Source organism: Vigna unguiculata, chromosome 3 (genome assembly GCF_004118075.2).
Source record: "Vigna unguiculata cultivar IT97K-499-35 chromosome 3, ASM411807v1, whole genome shotgun sequence".
Lineage (NCBI taxonomy): Eukaryota > Viridiplantae > Streptophyta > Magnoliopsida > Fabales > Fabaceae > Vigna > Vigna unguiculata.
The window spans coordinates 26333073-26356912 of NC_040281.1; the positions used below are offsets into that span (position 1 = coordinate 26333073).

General features: G+C 28.5%; 1 protein-coding gene across 1 annotated transcript; it reads left to right on the plus strand.

Annotated features, from left to right (window-relative positions):
* Positions 1 to 1100: 1100 nt before the first annotated feature.
* On the plus strand, positions 1101 to 3563 carry LOC114175232 (pentatricopeptide repeat-containing protein At3g12770-like). Its single transcript, XM_028060001.1, has one exon. It carries the CDS (start codon positions 1101 to 1103, stop codon positions 3561 to 3563), a length of 2463 nt encoding a protein of 820 aa, XP_027915802.1.
* Positions 3564 to 23840: the final 20277 nt, after the last annotated feature.

Below are 23840 nucleotides of genomic sequence, written 5' to 3' on the forward strand. Positions count from 1 at the left end.
TTTTACTCTTCAATCTCTCTTTTTTTTTTTACAAATACAAAATGTTAATTTTTTTAATGACCAAATTACCTCTAAAAGCCGATTGGCAACCGGTGCAATTGGTGTGAAAAAACATTTTTAAAATGGTGTATGACATGCAATAAGAAATTGGACTTTTGACCAAGAAACTCCTGCTGTGGGTATATTACTTAACCAACATTGGAAAACATTTCAAACTTATGAGCATTGAATGGTTCTGAAAGTCAAGTTGATTTTTATTACATTACAAAAAGTTCAATTTCATTTGACTTCTTAGAAGAGTAATTTTCAATAAATAATGTAGTACAAAAGTTAAAAATCATCATAGTTTGTAGAATTGATAAAATAAGTATGTTTCAATGTATTAGTCCAAAAATTTCATAAAATAAACTGGGCCACACTGAAAAAAAAAAATAGCAACCTAAATTAAGCGGCCACTTTTTGTTAAAGGTGGAAGTAGCATTTATTTTATTATAGCACAAACAGGTTTTAGAATTTATCTATCAAATCAATATATAAAAAATTAAAATGAATTTCATTTATATAACTTAATTTTTTTTTAAAAAGAAAGTACTTTATCAGGTTTTTCATATCATGTGCAAACTTATCATATAAAAACTTAGACATGTTATGTATTAACTGTAACCTATTTTAATTAACTTTTGCCACCTAATTGATTCTAGCCTTTTGAAACAAGTAATATCATTTTTTTTTGTCTAAATCCAGTTATGTTAAGTTTTTTTTCTTTATCTATTTAAAATATTGATCAAATTATACCAATATAATTTTTCATTTGATCCATCAGGGTTTGTCATGTTTTCATGAAAGCAATTATTTTTTTTTTTTGAAAATCGATTAGATTTAAATGTTGATGATACATAGTATTAGAAATTAAAAATTCGTGATATATTCTTGTTTTTTACTCAAAAGTACTTTTTGCCAAATATTTAAATTCTTAACTATGTAATAATAACGGTTATATGATATTTACACGGCAGAAGAAACCGAATTGAAGGGAGCTAGGTCGTTTAACGAAGCACGTAACTAAATTTTCCTTCCTCATCTATGGTTGGTTGTTGTTGATGCCTTTATCATACTTCCACCTCAGAGACACATTTGCGAAGACCAGGATCCACTGCAGGTGCAGGTGTATCTGCAACTCTGCACCATTCCCTACACTTGTTTCTCTTCATTATGCCCCATTCAACCAACCTCTTTCAATTTTCTACTCACTCTTGCATCAATTCTCAAACACCTTTATCCATGTCAAGTCCATCCACGCACAAATTATTAAGAACTGGATATCCACTGAAAACTATCTGGCCGCAAAACTCATCAAGGTCTATTCTGATTTGGGGTTTCTTTGCCCTGCCCGCAAGGTGTTTGATCAATGTTCTTTACGTGGTACAGCTGTTTGTAATGCCATGATGGCTGGGTTCCTGAGGAACCAGCAACACGTGGAGGTTCCCAAGTTGTTCAAAATGATGGTATCTGGTGATTTAGAAATCAATAGTTACACGTGCATGTTTGCTCTCAAGGCATGCACCAGCTTGTTGGATCATGAAATTGGTATGGAAATAGTTATGACAGTGTTTCGAAGGGGGTTTCATTTGCATCCCTATGTTGGTAGTTCGATTGTTAACTTTTTTGTGAAGTGTGGCTATCTTGATGATGCGCGAAAAGTCTTTGACGGAATGCCGGAAAAGGATATTGTATGCTGGAATTCTATCATTGGTGGTTATGTGCAGGAGGGATTCTTCAAGGAGGCAATTAAACTGTTCCTTGCAATGATTGGTGGTGGGTTAAGGCCGAGTCCAGTGACAATGGTGAGCTTACTCAAAGCCTGTGGAGAGAGTGGACTTAAAAAACTAGGAACCTCTGCTCATGGTGTTCTCATTGCTTTAGGCATGGGGAATGACGTATTTGTGCTTACTTCGTTGGTTGATATGTATAGTAATTTAGGTGACACAGACAATGCTGCTTTGGTTTTCAATGGCATGTTCAATAGAAGTTTGATTTCGTGGAATACTATGATTTCAGGATACGTTCAAAATGGTTTGATACCTGAATCTTTTGCACTCTTTCGTAGACTAATCCAAAGTGGTTCTGGGTTTGATTCTGGGACCTTGGTGAGCCTTATTCGAGGATGTTCTCAAACATCTGACATGGAAAATGGAAGAATCCTCCATGCTTGTATTATAAGAAAAGGAATTGAGTCGAACATAGTTTTGTCCACTTCAATTGTTGACATGTATTCTAAATGTGGTGCCATAAAGCTAGCAACTATTGTTTTCGGAAGAATGGAGAAAAGGAATGTAATTACATGGACTGCCATGCTGGTGGGTTTATCTCAAAATGGCTATGCAGAGGATGCCCTTAAATTATTTTGTCAAATGCAAGAAGAAAAGGTTCCCGCCAATTCTGTCACTCTTGTTAGCCTTGTGCATTGTTGTGCCCACCTAGGATCCCTCAAGAAAGGAAGGAGTGTCCATGCTTATTTGATCCGGCATGGCTATGCATTTGATGCAGTTAATATGTCAGCGTTGCTTGATATGTATGCCAAGTGTGGTAAAATTCGCTCTGCTGAGAAGTTATTCAATAATGGATTCCCTTTAAAAGATGTTATACTATGTAACACTATGATTATGGGTTATGGAATGCATGGTCTTGGGCATTACGCTCTAGCTGTATATGATAGAATGATAGAGGAAAGGCTCAAGCCAAATCAAACAACATTTATTTCTTTGCTAACAGCTTGCAGTCACTCAGGTCTTGTTGAAGAGGGTAAGGCTTTGTTCAACTGTATAGAAAGGGATCATAATATCAAGCCTCAGGACAAACACTATGCTTGTCTTGTGGATCTTCTTAGTCGAGCTGGCCGCCTCAAGGAAGCAGATACATTGGTGAAACAAATGCCCTTCCAACCCAGCACAGACGTGTTTGAAGCTTTGCTCAGTGGCTGCAGAACCCATAAGAATATTAACATGGGGATACAGATAGCAGATAGATTAATTTCCTTAGATTACTTGCACTCTGGAATTTATGTCATGTTATCAAATATTTATGCTGAAGCAGGAAGATGGGAATCAGTGAATTACATACGAGGCCTCATGAGGATGCATGGTCTAAAAAAGGTACCAGGTTACAGTTTGATAGAAATAGGGAATCGGCTATACACATTTTTTGCTAGTGACGATTCACATCCTTGTTGGTCAGATATTTATCAATTATTAGAAAATTTGAGACTTGAGGTGGAGGCAGAAGGTTACATTCCTGATACTAGTTGTGTTCTTCGTGATGTAAATGAGCCAATGAAGGTTAAGTTACTCTGGGGACACAGTGAGAGACTAGCCATTGCATTTGGTCTTTTAAGCACTCCATATGGAAGCTTGATTAGGATCACCAAAAACCTTCGTGTATGTGTTGACTGTCATACTGTTACCAAATACATATCAAAAGTAGTTCAGAGGGAAATTATTGTGAGGGATGCTAATCGTTTCCATCACTTTGTTAATGGGAAATGCTCATGTAATGATTACTGGTAATGAGGACTTGCTGAAAAGCATTGAGCAAGTTACAAAAGCTACCTTAATGAGAATGAACACGACTAATGTCACACGTTTGGTACCCTTATATTCTTTACATGCTTACACTAAGAGAAATATAGTTATTTCATCGTTTAACTTTACCAACAAGTCAATTGTGTGTTGCATTTAATTTTTTTTTCAAAATGTCGTTATCGTAGTTGGAATCACTTTAGAAATTCCATACTTTGGTAGTTTTGTAGGTAACGTGGGAGTTGGTGAACTTCACAATCGTCTCAATTAGTTAATCATGGCAACAACATTAGAGCTCTTTTGAGAATGGTAAATTCCTCAAATCGCCTCTATTTGAATGTTGTATTTCGTTATTTGAAGTTTACATTTAAAAACTTTGTTTTATGTACTTTGTATGAACATATGAAACTAGGGGGACAATGGTGTAGTTTTTAAAAATAAAGATTAAAGGAAAGACTTGAATTTTAAATGAATTTTTTGGGTTAATATAATTTATTAAGAAAGACTATTAGGGAATATCTGCTTTTGTATACAATTGATTCCGTTATAATAAGTTTTTCCATTGATCTGTTTTTCAGTTGTATATATACTCTTGTATACTGATCTTTCATGCTAGGTTGATCAATAGTGTTTAGTGTTTCGTTTATGAGTGTTCTATTTTTCTCTCTTCAGAAACACTAATATGGTATCACTATAAAAAACAAAAAAAAAAAAAACTTTTTGTCTCTACACCTTTTTTTTTTTTGTTTTCTTGATCAACTATGACCTCCAACATCCAAAACCCTTATCCCAATCAACCACTTGATCATATTATCAATCTTGCAAATCCTCTTTATCTCCATCCTTGAGAAAATCTAGCCCTTATTCTTTTTGGGTCTTGCTAACAAGTGTCCTTATAGCACTGGTTAAGGATAGTTAATATACACGGAATCATATAAAAGTACATAGTTAAGTGTGATATTAACTAAAATCTGACCTAACAACTATTAATGCAATTTTATTTTAATTAAATGACAAAAATACCCATAAGTGTTGTACATGTGTGTTTAATATTTTATTTAATAGTCATCAATAAAAATTAAAAAACAATTAAATAATAAAAAATATATTTTAATGTTGTTAAAAATTAAATATAATTAAACATAAGAAAGTTTAAATTAACAGAAAAATCAAGAAAAAAAAATAGTGTTGAACATCTAAAATTGAAAAAAAAACAATTAAAGTATCAACTTGAGTTGGGACTTTAAAAGTTCCAAAGTCTTTGTTTTGTATCAAAAAATTCTTGTCTAAAATTAAAAGGGTATTTTTGTTTTTAGAAAATTTGTAATATGCATTTATACTATTTTAATTAATGTATTTAATTATTTCAGTTTTCAATGTAAAAATAATATTACCAATGCACATTAATGATTCCTTGACGAGTGCCCTAAGGGCACGGGTTAGCATTCTCCATTCTTTTTTATGCCCTTCTCATGGAAACTAATTACTATCACTGAGAATGTGAAATGATTGTTGCGCTTGAAACCAAGAATAACGAAAAAACTTATCATAAATGCCTTCCCATATCCTTCGATCTATGATTTGTTACATGATGTATGGCGTCAATGCAATCGTATGGTGATTTCATGGCTTACGAGATCAATGAGTCCAACTATCAAACATTCAGTGATGTGGATGGAAATTGAAGCAAAAATATGGTAAGATCTTAAAGATAGGTTTTTGCATGCTGATAAATTTCACACTGTCGATCTTCAAGAACACATTCAAAGTTGCAAACAAGGTGACTCTTTTGTTTCTGAATATTATACTCGATTGAAGATCTTATGGAAAGAAATAAAAATGTATCGGTGTATTCTTTCTTGCACCTGTTCTGGTTCTTATTCTTGTGGTCTTCTTATTTAGCTTCAAAGAGAACGCAAAGATGATTGTCATTCACTTTCTTCGTGAGTTGACTGATTTTATTCTCAAGTTCGATCTCAGATCATGATGATAGATCCCATGCATTCCCCTGTGAAGAGTTTTTCTATGATAATGCAACATGAATGATATTTTCTTAGTGTGCGTTCCATTCCTTCACCCCAAGATTCCATTGTGTTTACTGCTTCCACCAAAGTATCATCGACTTCCACAAGGAACCTTTCCCATCCCAAAACTTGTTGGTCGCAACAAAAAATATTGTGAGAAATGCAAGAAAACCAATCACACCATCGACACTCGTTACTTTCACATTGCTTTTCCCTAGGCTATAGAAGATCCAACTGCACTTAAATTTCCAATTCTGCTCCTTCGGTCAGCTTGGTTAATGTAGACCCAAATACTATTTCACAACCTTCTTCCTCGGGAGATAGTTCTAATCAAGATCAATTTCATGTCTTAAAAGAGGAATATTAGACCCTCATAACTCTCCTCCAACAAAACAAGGACACTTTGTCTTCTATTAATCACTTAGACTTCATCTACCAATCATTCAGGTGAAAATTTTTTTTCTTGTCATTGGATTCTAGATAGTGGGGCAACAAATCATACTTGTCCCTGTAAATCTTTTTTCACATCCATTCAGCCTATCATGCCTATTCCAATAAAATTACCTAATCAAACCACAATTTTTGCCAAATGTTTTGGCACCATTCATCTTGGACCTTTAATCCTCAAAAACACTTTTTAGGTACCAGATTTTGCGATTCATTTAATTTCCATTCCAAAATTAATTTCCATCCTCAATTACATGATTTTATTTTGTGATTTTCATCGTTACATCATGCATATATCCAACTATCAAATGATTAGTATAGCTAATTAAAAGAATGACTTGTTTTACATGTAAAGATCCAATTGAATTTGTGAAGACATACATCTAATACACATTGTTTTCCTTTTCAGTTTTTCTTTGTAATGGCATTTGAAAACTCTTAGTTGTGGCATTTTAGGCTAGGCCACACATTTCATAAATGTTAAAATACTTGCCTTCTAATACAATGATATCACTTTTGAGTCTTTACCTCAATGTGATGCTTGTCATTATGGAAAACAAAGAAATTACCTTCTCCCAATAGTCATAATTGTAGTTCTATATTCTTTGAACTCATACACGTGGATATTTTGGACCCTATTGCTCATACGTCTATTGATTATTTTCAACATATTTTTACCATAGTTGATGATTTTACATAATTTACATGAATTCATTTTTTAAAAACCAAATATGTTGTCATAACCATTCTTCATCTTTTATTCAACTAATAGAAACACAATTTACTTTAAAATTTAAGAAAATCAAGTCTGACAATGGTAAAAGTTCTTTGTAAATGATTTTTTTCCAACAAAGGCATTTTGCATGAGGTTTCTTGTGTTGAGACTCCTCAAAAATGGTATTATTGAAAGGAAGCACCAATATTAACTTAATGTTAGTCATGAATTACTTTTTCAAGCCAATTTACCCTTTTGCTTTTGGTTATTTGTTGTCAATCATGCTACACATATCATTAACAAGCTTCTCAATCTTTTTTCAAAACTTAAATCCCCTTATGAAATTTTATATGGACATTCCCCTTATTTGCATGATTTACGTGTATTTGCCAACAGTCTTACAATTGCACATACCAAACTTAAAAGTGTTACTAAAGTCTATTTTTGTATAATCTCAATCACAAATCTTTTCTATTTCTCAAATGACATCTTTATGAGACTCATCTTCGTTATCCCAATGATGATTCTTTTAACCCACATACTGATATTGTCAATAACATTACAAGACCATAATAAATTTGATTTCAGTATTGACACACCTCTCTTTAATTCTTCTGTTACACTTGCACATAACACTTCAGATCTACATGAAAATCTCAATTTTTTTAAAAAATATTGGTTCTTTACATACTGATCAAGTTCAAGTTACTAAATCAGATTCAAGAGTTTCCACTTGAGTAAGAAAATTACCTTTTTATTTAACTGATTACTAATGTTTTATTATTTCTTCATCTAGTGCTGCTTATACTACTCTCTATCCTTTAGATTCTTATTTGTCATATTCTAAATGATCAAATAATCACATTGTTTTTTGTTTTTCTGTATTTGGTACATTCGATCCCAACACTTTCAAAGAAGCAAGTCAACTTGATTGTTGGAGGTAGGTTATGAAGGCTAAATTACATGCTCTTCAGAGAAATAAACTTAGTCATCTAGTTCTGCTTGTACTACTCTCTATCCTTTGGATTCCTATTTGTCATATTCTAAATGCTCAAATAATCATACTATTTTTTGTTTTTCTGTATCTGGTACATCTAATCCCACCACTTTCAAAGAAGTAAGTCAACTTGATTGTTGGAGGCATGCTATAAAGGTTGAATCACATGCTCTTCTGAGAAATAAACTTAGTCCTTGGTTGCTCTTCCTCTTGGAAAGAAAAATGTAGGTTGTACATAGATCTATCGTAACAAATACCATTCAAATGGGTCTAAGCGTTACAAAGCAAGATTGGTGGCTCAAGGTTTCACACTTATGATGCACCGATACTTCAACTTGGGTCACGTATCCGACACGTATCGTGTCTGATACTTTAGGATATTTTAACGATACTTATCAATGAAGTATTTAATTTATAAAGTAGTAGTACACTACAATAAAATCTTTGAATAGTAACCAATTTTAGTGACAAAAAATAATTAGTCACTATATAGTGACAAAATTGACAACTAAAATAGTTCCAAAAAATTATAATCGGTCTCTAAATTGTTAATTAAAATAGTTTTAATGATGAATTGGTTTTTAAATTGGTCATTAACATTAGCTACAAGGTTTTGACTACCAAAATAATTGGTCTCTAATTGGAAAATTTGGATTCACACATTAACAATCATATATTTATTATGTTTGTAAGAATTATTGTACACTTTTCATTATTCATATATAACGTATAGTTTAATTACTCGGATGATACCCACTTTGGTAGGAGTGTGTCAAGTTGGTACCCGCCGAAAAAAAAGTGTCAATTGTGTCCCCACTTTTGAAAAAGTGCATCAATCAGGTCCCTTTCAGAAAAAAATAATTAACGTCGTTAACAGCAGGCCACGTGTCACTCTCACGTTTTTTTAATTTTTTTTAAATTTTTTAAATTTTTTAAATTTTTTTTGTAAAAATTTTTTTTGCAACGTGTCAAGTCCCTATTTTGACACGTGGCAATGTCAGTGCCATGTGGCAGGATAATGCCACGTGTGACAACTGTCATTGTACTGATTTCAATTTAGTACCCATATGTACTTGATTGTTTCAATTTAGTCCCCACTTTTCGGCGGGTACCAAATTGACACACTCCTACCAAAGTGGGTACCATCCGAGTAATTAAACCATAACGTATCTATCACGTATTGTATCCTATTATTTTAAAAATAATTGTGTCGACATATCGGATACGTGTCGTAGCCGATACACGTATTGTATTTGTGCATCATAGTTTCACACAAATAGAGGGGGTGGATGTTTTTTGAAAATTTTCCCCCAATTGTGAAGTTAACCACAATGTGTTTTCTTCTTTATGTTGTTTTCTCTTCTAGATGGTTTCTTCACCAATTTGATGTTGACAACACATTTTTTCATGGAGATCTCACTAAACAAGTTTATATGCAGCTTCCTCATGGCTTTCTTCATTCTACATCTAAGATGGTTTATAAACTACAAAGATCTCTACATGGGTTGCGTCTGGCCAGCAAGCAATGGAATGCTAAGCTCACCTCTGCTTTACTCACTTTTTGTTTTATCCAAAGTTTTGTTGACCGCTCGTTGTTCATTCAACATAATGTTTCATCCATCAAAACTTTTTTGGTTTATTTAAATGATATTCTCTTAAATGACAATAATATCTCCTTCATTACCAAAATCAAACTATATCTTCATGCTCAGTTTCATATCAAAGATCTTGGTCAACTTAAATTTTTCTTAGATTTTGAGGTTGTCCTTTCCACCCATGGTCTTGTTCTCAACCCAAGGAAATATTGCCTTGACATTCTCTCTGAATTTAGTCTCATTGGATGTAAACCAACCAATACTCCTTCCATCCCATTTATGAAATTAAATGTAGAAGATGGTGTTATTCTTTACGATATAACAATTTTTCGAAGATTAATTGGCAAATTAATATATTTGACCAAAACCTATTCAATTATCTATTTTGTCGTCTAAGAAATTAGCCAGTTTATGTCTCAACCTTGACAACCACATCTTCAAGCTGTTTTTTGCATACTCAAGTATTTGAAACGTGAACCTGGCCAAGGCGTTTTTTATCCAGCAGATAATCCTCACAAGCTTCAAGCCTTCTCTAATTCGAATTGGACCATATGTAGTGCCACTAAAAGATCTATAACAATCTACTACATATTCTATGGTCATTGGTTAATATCATGGAATTCCAAGAAGCAAATTACAATCTCTCGTAGTTCCACAAAAGTTGAATACAAGGCTTTAGCCACACTGGATTTTGAATTACAATGGTTAAAATATGTTGTTGATGATCTAGCCCTTTCCATTTTTTTTATCAGCAATAAGTGTATTTATATAATTATAAGATAGAGTACTTAGGGTACTCTAACCCATATACAATGTATTTATACACAATAAACTCCAAACAATATTTATGAAGCTAATTACATGAGAAATATCCAATTAACATGTCCTTTCAATCGGTTCCTAATGTCTGGAGTTTACTTTTAGAAGGGCTAAGAGCTAACTTACTTAGCAATGCAACAAAATACATAGTCCACCTGTTATTTTCTCTAATTTAATCATTTGTATAAGGTAGTTTCAATCTCCTCCAAAGATTCTATTAAAACCTAAATTGTTAGTTGTTTGTCCTATTCCTACATGTGAGGCGCCGTTTTCCATATGCTTGCTTGAGATAGTTGTGCCTTTTTTTTGATTTGCTTCATACATAATTCAGATTATGCCCAAAAGTTTTTCCCTTTTAAGAATTGGTAAAAACAATAAAATCTATCTCCTGACACTTCCATGTTATGAAAAATGCTATGATTGTTACCATTGTAAGAACTCATAAACCTGCAAGGAACCATTAGAAAGATTGTATTTTCCATTTTTCTGTTTAGCCCAATACAACCATACTAGTAATGACCTCTTAGACTAATCTATGTCAGTTCTAAGATTAATAATAAGTGCATCATAGCTAAAATGTAGCCCTTTCCATACCCATGCCTTTTTCTTGTGTTCTGCGATAATCATTCTACGATTCAGCCAGCCAAGAATTCCTTTTCTCATGAATGAAGCAAACATAAAAAAGTAGATTGCCACTTCATTTAGACCAAGGTTCTTGAAAGACTCATTATTATCTCTCATGTTCCATCAAAACATCAACTTGCGGGCATGTTTACCAAGTTTCTTCATCCAACACCTTTCCATGCAAATGTGTACAAGATGGTTCTTCTTAACAGTTTTTCAGTTGTACATATACTCTTGTATATTGATCTTTCAAGCTGAGTTGATCAATAAAATGTTCAATGTTTCTTTTACAATTATGTGCATATGTCTATATTATTTTTTATTATAATAATAAATTACTATTATTATAATAATTGTTGAAACAAAAAATATTGTTAAATTATAAAATAATTTTTATACAGGGTAATTATAAAAAGTAAAATTTTTGATAATTTTGTTATAAATAACTTTTCATTTTTGTGAAAACCTAGAAAATAGCTTAAGAGTTGTGGTGATTTCTGTAAAAAGGTAACATTATATTGTTTTAGTAATAAAAGGTTTGAAAAATAAATAGATTTCTAATAACTAGATTTCATTTTAAATAAAACCATTATCTCTCTAGAAACCACTTTTCTAAGTACTTTATCTTCTCTCTTCTTGTTCTCACTCTCAAGTGATCCTTGCGACAAGTTCTTCAAGTTCATTTGATTTGTTTCTTCAACTGAGTAAGTTGATTTATTATTGTTTTTTCTCGATTCAAATTGTTTTGCTTACATGTGCTCTTTTAGTCATCTATATGAGTCTTTGTAGATCAGGTATCATAATATTATGGTTTGATCATATTTCTGATGATTTTATATGTAGATAAAGCATCTTGTGGGTTGGAAGTGTAGAATTGTCTTAAGAGCTATTTGAGCAACTTTGTTAGGTGAGGAAAGCTAAGATTTCTTGATGTTACGTGTGGTTGTGTGTTTGAAATTGTGTATTGTGAAACAATAGTGGTGTGAAATTGAGTTGAGTATCCTATTACTTAACCTATAATGATGAATTTTGTATGTTGAAGCCTTTAAGTTTGACATTGTGAATGTGAAAATTTGTTGAAATTGTTAGATGCTCCGAATATCCTTTTGCTTGGGGTTAAATTGTTGATTTTTGTATGATTGAATGAGAGAGTTGTACTTGAGTAATTGGTCAAACTAATACAAATTATAGCAGGTTTTTCAAAACTATTGAGTTAAGAAAAGAATGGGAAGTACTAGTTTGAGCAATTGAACAAGCAAAACACTCAATTTGAGATTTATTGTCATGGCCTCTAGCAACATCTTTGGAGCATGGATGCCAGGCTAAAGTTTTAAAGTCAGAGGACAAATTCGTGCTAGGGCGCTCAACAATGGTTTGTACTGTTGGGCGCCATTGTTCCACAGAACTCTGGTGGTCTCTAACACTAGGCTCTGGATTGCATTGCTAGGCGCACTCATCACAAAGAGCTCAAAGGGTTTCCAGTGCTAGGTGCTAGCTTAGGTCGTTGGGTACTCAATGGGCAATGAGCCCTTGTCATGCTAGCGTTGGGCATGCCTTTGATACCGTCAAGCGCTAGTTCTGCTTTTGGTTCCGTTATGCTTTTTATTATTTTTGGCTGGTTTTAATTGTTGACATTCTTGATTTTCCCAAACTTATAGTAGGGATATGAGTTGATATAATGTTAGGAATCCTATGGGGGAAATTTCATTAGTTGAGTTTCTGTAGTGTGTTCATTGAAGTGTGGTAAGGTGAAAGGATTAACCTTGTTTATAGTAGGGTGAAACCCATTGATAATGACTCTATAGAGTAGTAGAGACCACCACGAATATATATCAATGTATTATCTAGATAATTAAGTTAAAAGAGTCCTTATATTGTATGTTGTATTTCTCTATGACTACTTGAAGTGTATTGCATTATGATGAAACTTGTTTATTTCATATATGTTTGTTTCTTTCGTAAATTAGTTTACCTTATCTTATGTTTGTATAGAAGAATTCTTTTATTAATATTATAAATAATAATTGGATTGTATTATAAAGATATTATATAAAGATTAAATTACATTTTAATAATAAAATAGAGATCAAATATATAATTCTGTAAATTTATTAGATAACTAAAAATTTGTTGTTTTTAAGAGAAAAAAAAAACATTGGTTGGACGAATAAATAAATATATTATACTCAATAAATTAATTTAAAAAAAATAGTTTGAATCAATAGACTTGGTTTCCTAATGTTTAAATGACTTTATTTTGAAGCTGTTTTGTATTATTATTCAATCGATAAAAAGGGTAAATTGATTTTATAAAACCTAACTTTATCTATTTATAAACTTTGTACAAACTTGAATCTATATATTAAAAATGGAGATTTGACTTTTAACTAAACTCAAGAAACATCCAAAGAAGTAAAGATAAGAAATGAAGGAAAAAGTATATTAGAAATTGAAAAATATCAATTTATCATCGAAAAAATTGGTTCCATTATTTTAAAAGGTTATATTACATTGTTTGATATGAACTAAAATTCTGTCAAAAAATATCACTTAATGCAGAAAACTATTGAATACAAAGACATCAAATTAGAAAAGTTGAGAGAATTTTGAAAATAACGCAACTTTAACAATTATACCTGCCGCCATGTGAAGGTTTATGGATGTTTGGATCTGATGAAACAATATTTAAATATTATAAGACAATATTTAAATTACAAGACTAAAAATAATTGATAATTGTAATTATTAAATTAAATACTATTTTATAAATTAAAAATTATTGATTTCTAAAATAAACTATTAAGAATACAAAATTATAATAAGTGGCTATTTAGATTTTAAATTGATTATTAACATTAGTTATTAAGATTTTGGCTAATTAATTTCTAAATGGTTACTGATTAATATCTTAATAATCAATTTGACCTCTGCATTTCCTTCGGATTTACGTAACTTCTCATGTTTATGATAACTTTGCACTTTTCTGGGTTGACCTCGATGTCCCTCACCGTCAGCATGAAATTCATGAATTTTCCTCCTGTTAATCGAAAGACGCATTTAATGAGTTTAGGTGCATGTTGTATCTTCATATTTGATCAAATATCTCCTTGAGGTCATTAGCATGGTCATCGACGAACTCAGACTTCACCACCATATTGTTCACATACACCTCAATGTTTTTGCCTATTTGTTGCTGAAAATTTTTATCCATAAGCCTCTAGTACATTGCACCAAAATTCTTTAGTCTAAACGACTTGACCTCGTAACAATAGTTGCTCAATTAATTATAAAGATAAAACATAGGTATTTTATTACACGTGGCGAGTAGGGGGTAGGAGTCCTTCTGACAAACTATGTTGAGGTAGTGAAGTCAGTCAACATTCGCAATTGGTCACTCGATTTTTTGATGAGCATACCATTAGAAAGCCAAGTGGTGTTGACTTCTCTTATGAAACCAACCTTGGTAACTTTTTCACTTTCACCTTTGTCGTCTTACACCGTTCTTCTCCCAAACACCACTTTTTGTGAGCGACCGACTTAAGATCCTTGAAGATGGCCAACTTGTATGCCATTACCCCTGGATGTATCCCAGCCATGTTGGTTGATGTCCAGACAAACAAGTCATTGTTGTTTTCCAATACAATCGTTATCAGTTGCTCCTACACATTGTGATGGTTAGTATTAGTGAATGATGGTATATCATTTCTCATTGTATTAGAAAGATCAACCCAAGGTTAAAGGGATACAGTGGCTTAGTTATATAGGACTGAGAAAAAGAAGAAAAGAGAAAATAACAAACTTTCTCTAACAGAAAGAGAAAAGGCAAAACAGAAAAATGCACAAAAATGCACAGCAGGGGTATCACGTGGCAGCAACGGTTATGCTAACAGAATAGCAAAATCATGTATCTCTAATATCCCCCCTCAAGGTGGGTTATAAATGTTAATGAAACCCATCTTGGACATATCCACAACAAAAGGTGCAGGAAATAAGGCTTTGGTAAACATGTCCGCAAGTTGATGCTATGAAGGAATGTAGGAAAGAAGAATGAGGCCTTCACTTATCTTGGTACATATGAAGTGGCAGTCAACCTCTATATGTTTGGTTCTCTCATGAAATGAAGGATTTTTGGCTAATTGTATGGTGGATTGGTTGTCACAGAATGTGGGAATTGGTAAAGGAATATTCAAGGATAAATCAGTGGCAATGTATTGCAACCACTGTAATTCACAAGCCTTAGTGGCAATGTATTGCAACCACTGTAATTCACAAGCCACAGTGGCCAAGGCTCTATATTCAGCCTCTATCGAGCTACGGGAAACAGTGTTATGCTTTCTGGATTTCCATGATATTAAGCAATGCCCATAAAAGACACAATATCTGGTGATGGATCTTCTAGTGGTGCTGCAACTTGCCCAGTCTGAATCTATAAAAGCTTGAAATCTGTGAGAATTTTGGACAGGATAAAAAAGACCTTGTCCAGGAGCATTTTTAAGGTATTTGAGAATGCAAATGGCAGCTTGTAAATGAGAGCTTTGTGGATTGGTCATGAATTGGCTTATTTTCTGCACTACAAAACTTATATCAAGTCATGTATATGTGAGATATAAGAGTTTGCCAATGAGTCTCTTGAAATTGGTTGGATGAGAAAGTAAATCTCCATCATCATCATTAGAGATGGCAAATAAACCCGTCCCCGTGGATATTGTCCGAACTTGTCCCCATTTTGACGGGGAATCCCCGCATTGACTAGAGTATGGGTATGGGTATGGGTATGGGGAATCCCCGATTTTTTCAATTGGGTATGGGGATGGGGATGGGGATGAATATATCCCCGCCATAATACCTGTCCCCGCCATATCTCCATCATCGTTTAAATTATTAAAATATTCACAATTAATTAAATAATTCTATATATATATATATATATATATATATATATTCTTTTTATTTTTATTTCTTCTAAATATTTGGTTTGTCATGAAACTCATTCGCATCTCCAATATATTGTTTATCTTATCATAATCTTTATGTAGTTATGTTAAAATGATGTATGTCAATTAAAAAAAATTTATGTCTAACATTTGAATATTTCTATTATTTTTTAATATTTTTATTTATTGTATATTTTCCTTTCACATGAGAATGTTTAATACTCTTAATAAGTGTTTAATAGCATAAACATTTCATTTACTTGGTAATATAAAAAAAATTACTTATTATTATTAATTTTTATTTCATTTCAAGAACTCTTTTATTTCACTAAAACAATTTTTGTTATTTCTCAACCATTGAGTATATATGTTGATATTTAAAAAGTTTTCTTAGATCTTTAAGATATTTTTCGTCTTATCATACCCTTAATTATACATTTATTTTTCTTTGTGCAATTCCTTCCAATAGTCTCCAAATTGTTTATAAGACACATATTTGTTAATTTTTTAATATTTTTATTTGGCTTAAATACCTTTTTGGTCCTCATTTTCGTAGTGTTTGTTGCGGATGGTCTTCATTTTGACAGAATATTTAAAATGGTCCTCATTTTTACCAAATGTTTAAAATGGTCCTCATTTTCGCAATTCGTGTTTTATTTGGTCCTTTTCTATAACGCCGTTTAAATCATTAATGAAGCATTGTACAGGTGGCACGGTTTGTATTAGGGTGTGTTACGTGTACTGTACAGGTGTGGTGCAATGCTCCGTTAATGATTTAAATGGCGTTAGAAAAGGACCAAATAAAACACGAATTGCGAAAATGAGGACCATTTTAAACATTCGGTAAAAATGAGGACCATTTTAAACATTCTGTCAAAATGAGGACCATCCGCAACAAACACTACGAAAATGGGGACCAAAAAGGTATTTAAGCCTTTTTATTTTTGTTTATTTTCATCATATAGAATACTATTTCGATAATTTTTATCTAATTATTTTTTATTTTCTAACTCATTACAATCATACTTTAATTTTTTCACTATAATTATATAAATAATTTTTATTTACTACAATATAAAAATTTAATGTAATTGTCATGAATATTTTTTTATCACCTTCCAACATATATTGGAGTTTAAAAGATACAAGATCTATGATAAAATTTTATTATGCTTATTATTTGTTCTTTGTGTCATTTTTTTATCAACCATTGAGTATATATGTTGATATTTGAAAAGTTTTCTTAGATCTTTAAGATATTTTTCATCTTATCATACCCTTAATTATATATTTGTTTTCTTTTCTGTGATTCCTTCCAATAATCTCCAAATTGTTTATCAAACACACATTTGTTAATTTTTTAATATTCTTTTTTTTTATTTTCATCATGTAGAATACTATTTCGATAAATTTTATCTAATTACTTTTTATTTTCTTACTGATTACAATCATACTTTAAGTTTTTCGCTATAATTGTATAAATAATTTTTATTTACTACAATATAAAAATTTAATGTAATTGTCATAAATATTCTTTATCACCATCCAACATATATTGGAGTTTAAAAGATACAAGATCTATGACAAAATTTTATTATGTTTATTATTTGTTCTTTGCGTCATTTTTTAATCAACCATTGAGTATATATGTTGATATTTGAAAAATTTTCTTAGATCTTTAAGATATTTTTCATCTTATCATACCCTTAATTATATGTTTGTTTTCTTTTGTGTGATTCCTTCCAATAGTCTCCAAATTGTTTATAAAACACACATTTGTTAATTTTTTATTATTTTTTTTTGTTTATTTTCATCATGTAGAATACTATTTCGATAAGTTTTATCTAATTATTTTTTATTTTCTAACTTATTACTATCATACTTTAAGTTTTTCACTATAATTGTATAAATAATTTTTATTTACTACAATATAAAAATTTAATGTAATTGTCATGAATATTTTTTATCACCATCCAACATATATTGGAGTTTAAAAGATACAAGATCTATGATAAAATTTTATTATGTTTATTATTTGTTCTTTGCATCATTTTTTTATCAACCATCGAGTATATATGTTGATATTTGAAAAGTTTTTTTAGATCTCTAAGATATTTTTCATCTTACCATACCCTTAATTATATATTTGTTTCCTTTTGTGTGATTCCTTCCAATAGTCTCCAAATTGTTTATAAAACACACATTTGTTAATTTTTTAATATTTTTTTTGTTTATTTTCATCATGTAGAATACTATTTCGATAAATTTTATCTAATTATTTTTTATTTTCTAACTCATTACAATCATACTTTAAGTTTTTCACTATAATTGTATAAATAATTTTTATTTACTACAATATAAAAATTTAATGTAATTGTCATGAATATTTTTTATCACCATCCAACATATATTGGAGTTTAAAAGATACAAGATCTATAATAAAATTTTATTATGTTTATTATTTGTTCTTTGCGTCATTTTTTTATCAACCATTGAGTATATATGTTGATATTAGAAAAATTTTCTTAGATCTTTAAGATATTTTTCATCTTATCATACCCTTAATTATATGTTTGTTTTCTTTTGTGTGATTCCTTCCAATAGTTTCCAAATTGTTTATAAGACACACATTTGGTAATTTTTTAATATTCTTTTTTTGTTTATTTTTATGATGTAGAATACTATTTCGATAAATTTTATCTAATTATTTTTTATTTTTTATTTTTTAACTCATTACAATATTACTTTAAATTTTTTCACTATAATTGTATAAATAATTTTTATTTACTACAATATAAAAATTTAATGTAATTGTCATGAATATTTTTTATCACCATCCAACATATATTGGAGTTTAAAAGATACAAGATCTATGATAAAATTTTATTATGTTTGTTATTTGTTCTTTGCGTCATTTTTTTATCAACATCGAGTATATATATTGATATTTGAAAAGTTTTTTTAGATCTCTAAGATATTTTTCCTCTTACCATACCCTTAATTATATATTTGTTTCCTTTTGTGTGATTCCTTCCAATAGTCTCCAAATTGTTTATAAAACACACATTTGTTAATTTTTTAATATTTTTTTTGTTTATTTTCATCATGTAGAATACTATTTCGATAAATTTTATCTAATTATTTTTTATTTTCTAACTCATTACAATCATACTTTAAGTTTTTCACTATAATTGTATAAATAATTTTTATTTACTACAATATAAAAATTTAATGTAATTGTCATGAATATTTTTTATCACCATCCAACATATATTGGAGTTTAAAAGATACAAGATCTATAATAAAATTTTATTATGTTTATTATTTGTTCTTTGCGTCATTTTTTTATCAACCATTGAGTATATATGTTGATATTAGAAAAATTTTCTTAGATCTTTAAGATATTTTTCATCTTATCATACCCTTAATTATATGTTTGTTTTCTTTTGTGTGATTCCTTCCAATAGTTTCCAAATTGTTTATAAGTCACACATTTGGTAATTTTTTAATATTCTTTTTTTGTTTATTTTTATGATGTAGAATACTATTTCGATAAATTTTATCTAATTATTTTTTATTTTTTATTTTTTAACTCATTACAATATTACTTTACATTTTTTCACTATAATTGTATAAATAATTTTTATTTACTACAATATAAAAATTTAATGTAATTGTCATGAATATTTTTTATCACCATCCAACATATATTGGAGTTTAAAAGATACAAGATCTATGATAAAATTTTATTATGTTTGTTATTTGTTCTTTGCGTCATTTTTTTATCAACATCGAGTATATATATTGATATTTGAAAAGTTTTTTTAGATCTCTAAGATATTTTTCCTCTTACCATACCCTTAATTATATATTTGTTTCCTTTTGTGTGATTCCTTCCAATAGTCTCCAAATTGTTTATAAAACACACATTTGTTAATTTTTTAATATTTTTTTTGTTTATTTTCATCATGTAGAATACTATTTCGATAAATTTTATCTAATTATTTTTTATTTTCTAACTCATTACAATCATACTTTAAGTTTTTCACTATAATTGTATAAATAATTTTTATTTACTACAATATAAAAATTTAATGTAATTGTCATGAATATTTTTTATCACCATCCAACATATATTGGAGTTTAAAGGATACAAGATCTATGATAAAATTTTATTATGTTTATTATTTGTTCTTTGCGTCATTTTTTTATCAACCATTGAGTATATATGTTGATATTAGAAAAATTTTCTTAGATCTTTAAGATATTTTTCATCTTATCATACCCTTAATTATATGTTTGTTTTCTTTTGTGTGATTCCTTCCAATAGTTTCCAAATTGTTTATAAGACACACATTTGGTAATTTTTTAATATTCTTTTTTTGTTTATTTTTATGATGTAGAATACTATTTCGATAAATTTTATCTAATTATTTTTTATTTTTTATTTTTTAACTCATTACAATATTACTTTAAATTTTTTCACTATAATTGTATAAATAATTTTTATTTACTACAATATAAAAATTTAATGTAATTGTCATGAATATTTTTTATCACCATCCAACATATATTGGAGTTTAAAAGATACAAGATCTATGATAAAATTTTATTATGTTTGTTATTTGTTCTTTGCGTCATTTTTTTATCAACATCGAGTATATATGTTGATATTTGAAAAGTTTTTTTAGATCTCTAAGATATTTTTCCTCTTACCATACCCTTAATTATATATTTGTTTCCTTTTGTGTGATTCCTTCCAATAGTCTCCAAATTGTTTATAAAACACACATTTGTTAATTTTTTAATATTTTTTTTGTTTATTTTCATCATGTAGAATACTATTTCGATAAATTTTATCTAATTATTTTTTATTTTCTAACTCATTACAATCATACTTTAAGTTTTTCACTATAATTGTATAAATAATTTTTATTTACTACAATATAAAAATTTAATGTAATTGTCATGAATATTTTTTTTCACCATCCAACATATATTGGAGTTTAAAGGATACAAGATCTATGATAAAATTTTATTATGTTTATTATTTGTTCTTTGCGTCATTTTTTTATCAACCATTGAGTATATATGTTGATATTTGAAAAGTTTTCTTAGATCTTTAAGATATTTTTCATCTTATCATACCCTTAATTATATATTTGTTTTCTTTTCTGTGATTCCTTCCAATAATCTCCAAATTGTTTATAAAACACACATTTGTTAATTTTTTAATATTTTTTTTGTTTATTTTCATCATGTAGAATACTATTTCGATAAATTTTATCTAATTATTTTTTATTTTCTAACTCATTACAATCATACTTTAAGTTTTTCACTATAATTGTATAAATAATTTTTATTTACTACAATATAAAAATTTAATGTAATTGTCATGAATATTTTTTATCACCATCCAACATATATTGGAGTTTAAAAGATACAAGATCTATAATAAAATTTTATTATGTTTATTATTTGTTCTTTGCGTCATTTTTTTATCAACCATTGAGTATATATGTTGATATTAGAAAAATTTTCTTAGATCTTTAAGATATTTTTCATCTTATCATACCCTTAATTATATGTTTGTTTTCTTTTGTGTGATTCCTTCCAATAGTTTCCAAATTGTTTATAAGACACACATTTGGTAATTTTTTAATATTCTTTTTTTGTTTATTTTTATGATGTAGAATACTATTTCGATAAATTTTATCTAATTATTTTTTATTTTTTATTTTTTAACTCATTACAATATTACTTTAAATTTTTTCACTATAATTGTATAAATAATTTTAATTTACTACAATATAAAAATTTAATGTAATTGTCATGAATATTTTTTATCACCATCCAACATATATTGGAGTTTAAAAGATACAAGATCTATGATAAAATTTTATTATGTTTGTTATTTGTTCTTTGCGTCATTTTTTTATCAACATCGAGTATATATGTTGATATTTGAAAAGTTTTTTTAGATCTCTAAGATATTTTTCCTCTTACCATACCCTTAATTATATATTTGTTTCCTTTTGTGTGATTCCTTCCAATAGTCTCCAAATTGTTTATAAAACACACATTTGTTAATTTTTTAATATTTTTTTTGTTTATTTTCATCATGTAGAATACTATTTCGATAAATTTTATCTAATTATTTTTTATTTTCTAACTCATTACAATCATACTTTAAGTTTTTCACTATAATTGTATAAATAATTTTTATTTACTACAATATAAAAATTTAATGTAATTGTCATGAATATTTTTTATCACCATCCAACATATATTGGAGTTTAAAGGATACAAGATCTATGATAAAATTTTATTATGTTTATTATTTGTTCTTTGCGTCATTTTTTTATCAACCATTGAGTATATATGTTGATATTAGAAAAATTTTCTTAGATCTTTAAGATATTTTTCATCTTATCATACCCTTAATTATATATTTGTTTTCTTTTGTGTGATTCCTTCCAATAATCTCCAAATTGTTTATCAAACACACATTTGTTAATTTTTTAATATTCTTTTTTTGTTTATTTTCATCATGTAGAATACTATTTCGATAAATTTTATCTAATTACTTTTTATTTTCTTACTGATTACAATCATACTTGTAGTTTTTCACTATAATTGTATAAATAATTTTTATTTACTACAATATAAAAATTTAATGTAATTGTCATGAATATTTTTTATCACCATCCAACATATATTGGAGTTTAAAAGATACAAGATCTATGATAAAATTGTATTATGTTTATTATTTGTTCTTTGCGTCATTTTTTAATCAACCATTGAGTATATATGTTGATATTTGAAAAATTTTCTTAGATCTTTAAGATATTTTTCATCTTATCATACCCTTAATTATATGTTTGTTTTCTTTTGTGTGATTCCTTCCAATAGTTTCCAAATTGTTTATAAGACACACATTTGGTAATTTTTTAATATTCTTTTTTTGTTTATTTTTATCATGTAGAATACTATTTCGATAAATTTTGTCTAATTATTTTTTATTTTTTATTTTTTAACTCATTACAATATTACTTTAAATTTTTTCACTATAATTGTATAAATAATTTTTATTTACTACAATATAAAAATTTAATGTAATTGTCATGAATATTTTTTATCACCATCCAACATATATTGGAATTTAAAAGATACAAGATCTATGATAAAATTTTATTATGTTTATTATTTGTTCTTTGCGTCATTTTTTTATCAACATCGAGTATATATATTGATATTTGAAAAGTTTTTTTAGATCTCTAAGATATTTTTCATTTTACCATACCCTTAATTATATATTTGTTTCCTTTTGTGTGATTCCTTCCAATAGTCTCCAAATTGTTTATAAAACACACATTTGTTAACTTTTTAATATTTTTTTGTTTATTTTCATCATGTAGAATACTATTTCGATAAATTTTATCTAATTATTTTTTATTTTCTAACTCATTACAATCATACTTTAAGTTTTTCACTATAATTGTATAAATAATTTTTATTTACTACAATATAAAAATTTAATGTAATTGTCATGAATATTTTTTATCACCATCCAACATATATTGGAGTTTAAAGGATACAAGATCTATGATAAAATTTTATTATGTTTATTATTTGTTCTTTGCGTCATTTTTTTATCAACCATTGAGTATATATGTTGATATTAGAAAAATTTTCTTAGATCTTTAAGATATTTTTCATCTTATCATACCCTTAATTATATGTTTGTTTTCTTTTGTGTGATTCCTTCCAATAGTCTCCAAATTGTTTATAAGATACACATTTGGTAATTTTTTAATATTCTTTTTTTGTTTATTTTTATGATGTAGAATACTATTTCGATAAATTTTATCTAATTATTTTTGATTTTTTATTTTTTAACTCATTACAATATTACTTTAAATTTTTTCACTATAATTGTATAAATAATTTTTATTTACTACAATATAAAAATTTAATGTAATTGCCATGAATATTTTTTTACCACCATCCAACATATATTGTGGTTCAAAAGATACATGATCTATGTTAAAATTTTATTATTATGTTTATTATTTGTTCTTTGTGTCATTTTGATCAAGTGATGTATTAT

Coding starts and splice junctions, on each gene's coding strand:
- LOC114175232 (XM_028060001.1), top strand. CDS start 1,101: ATGCCTTTATCATACTTCCACCTCAGAGACACATTTGCGAAGACCAGG.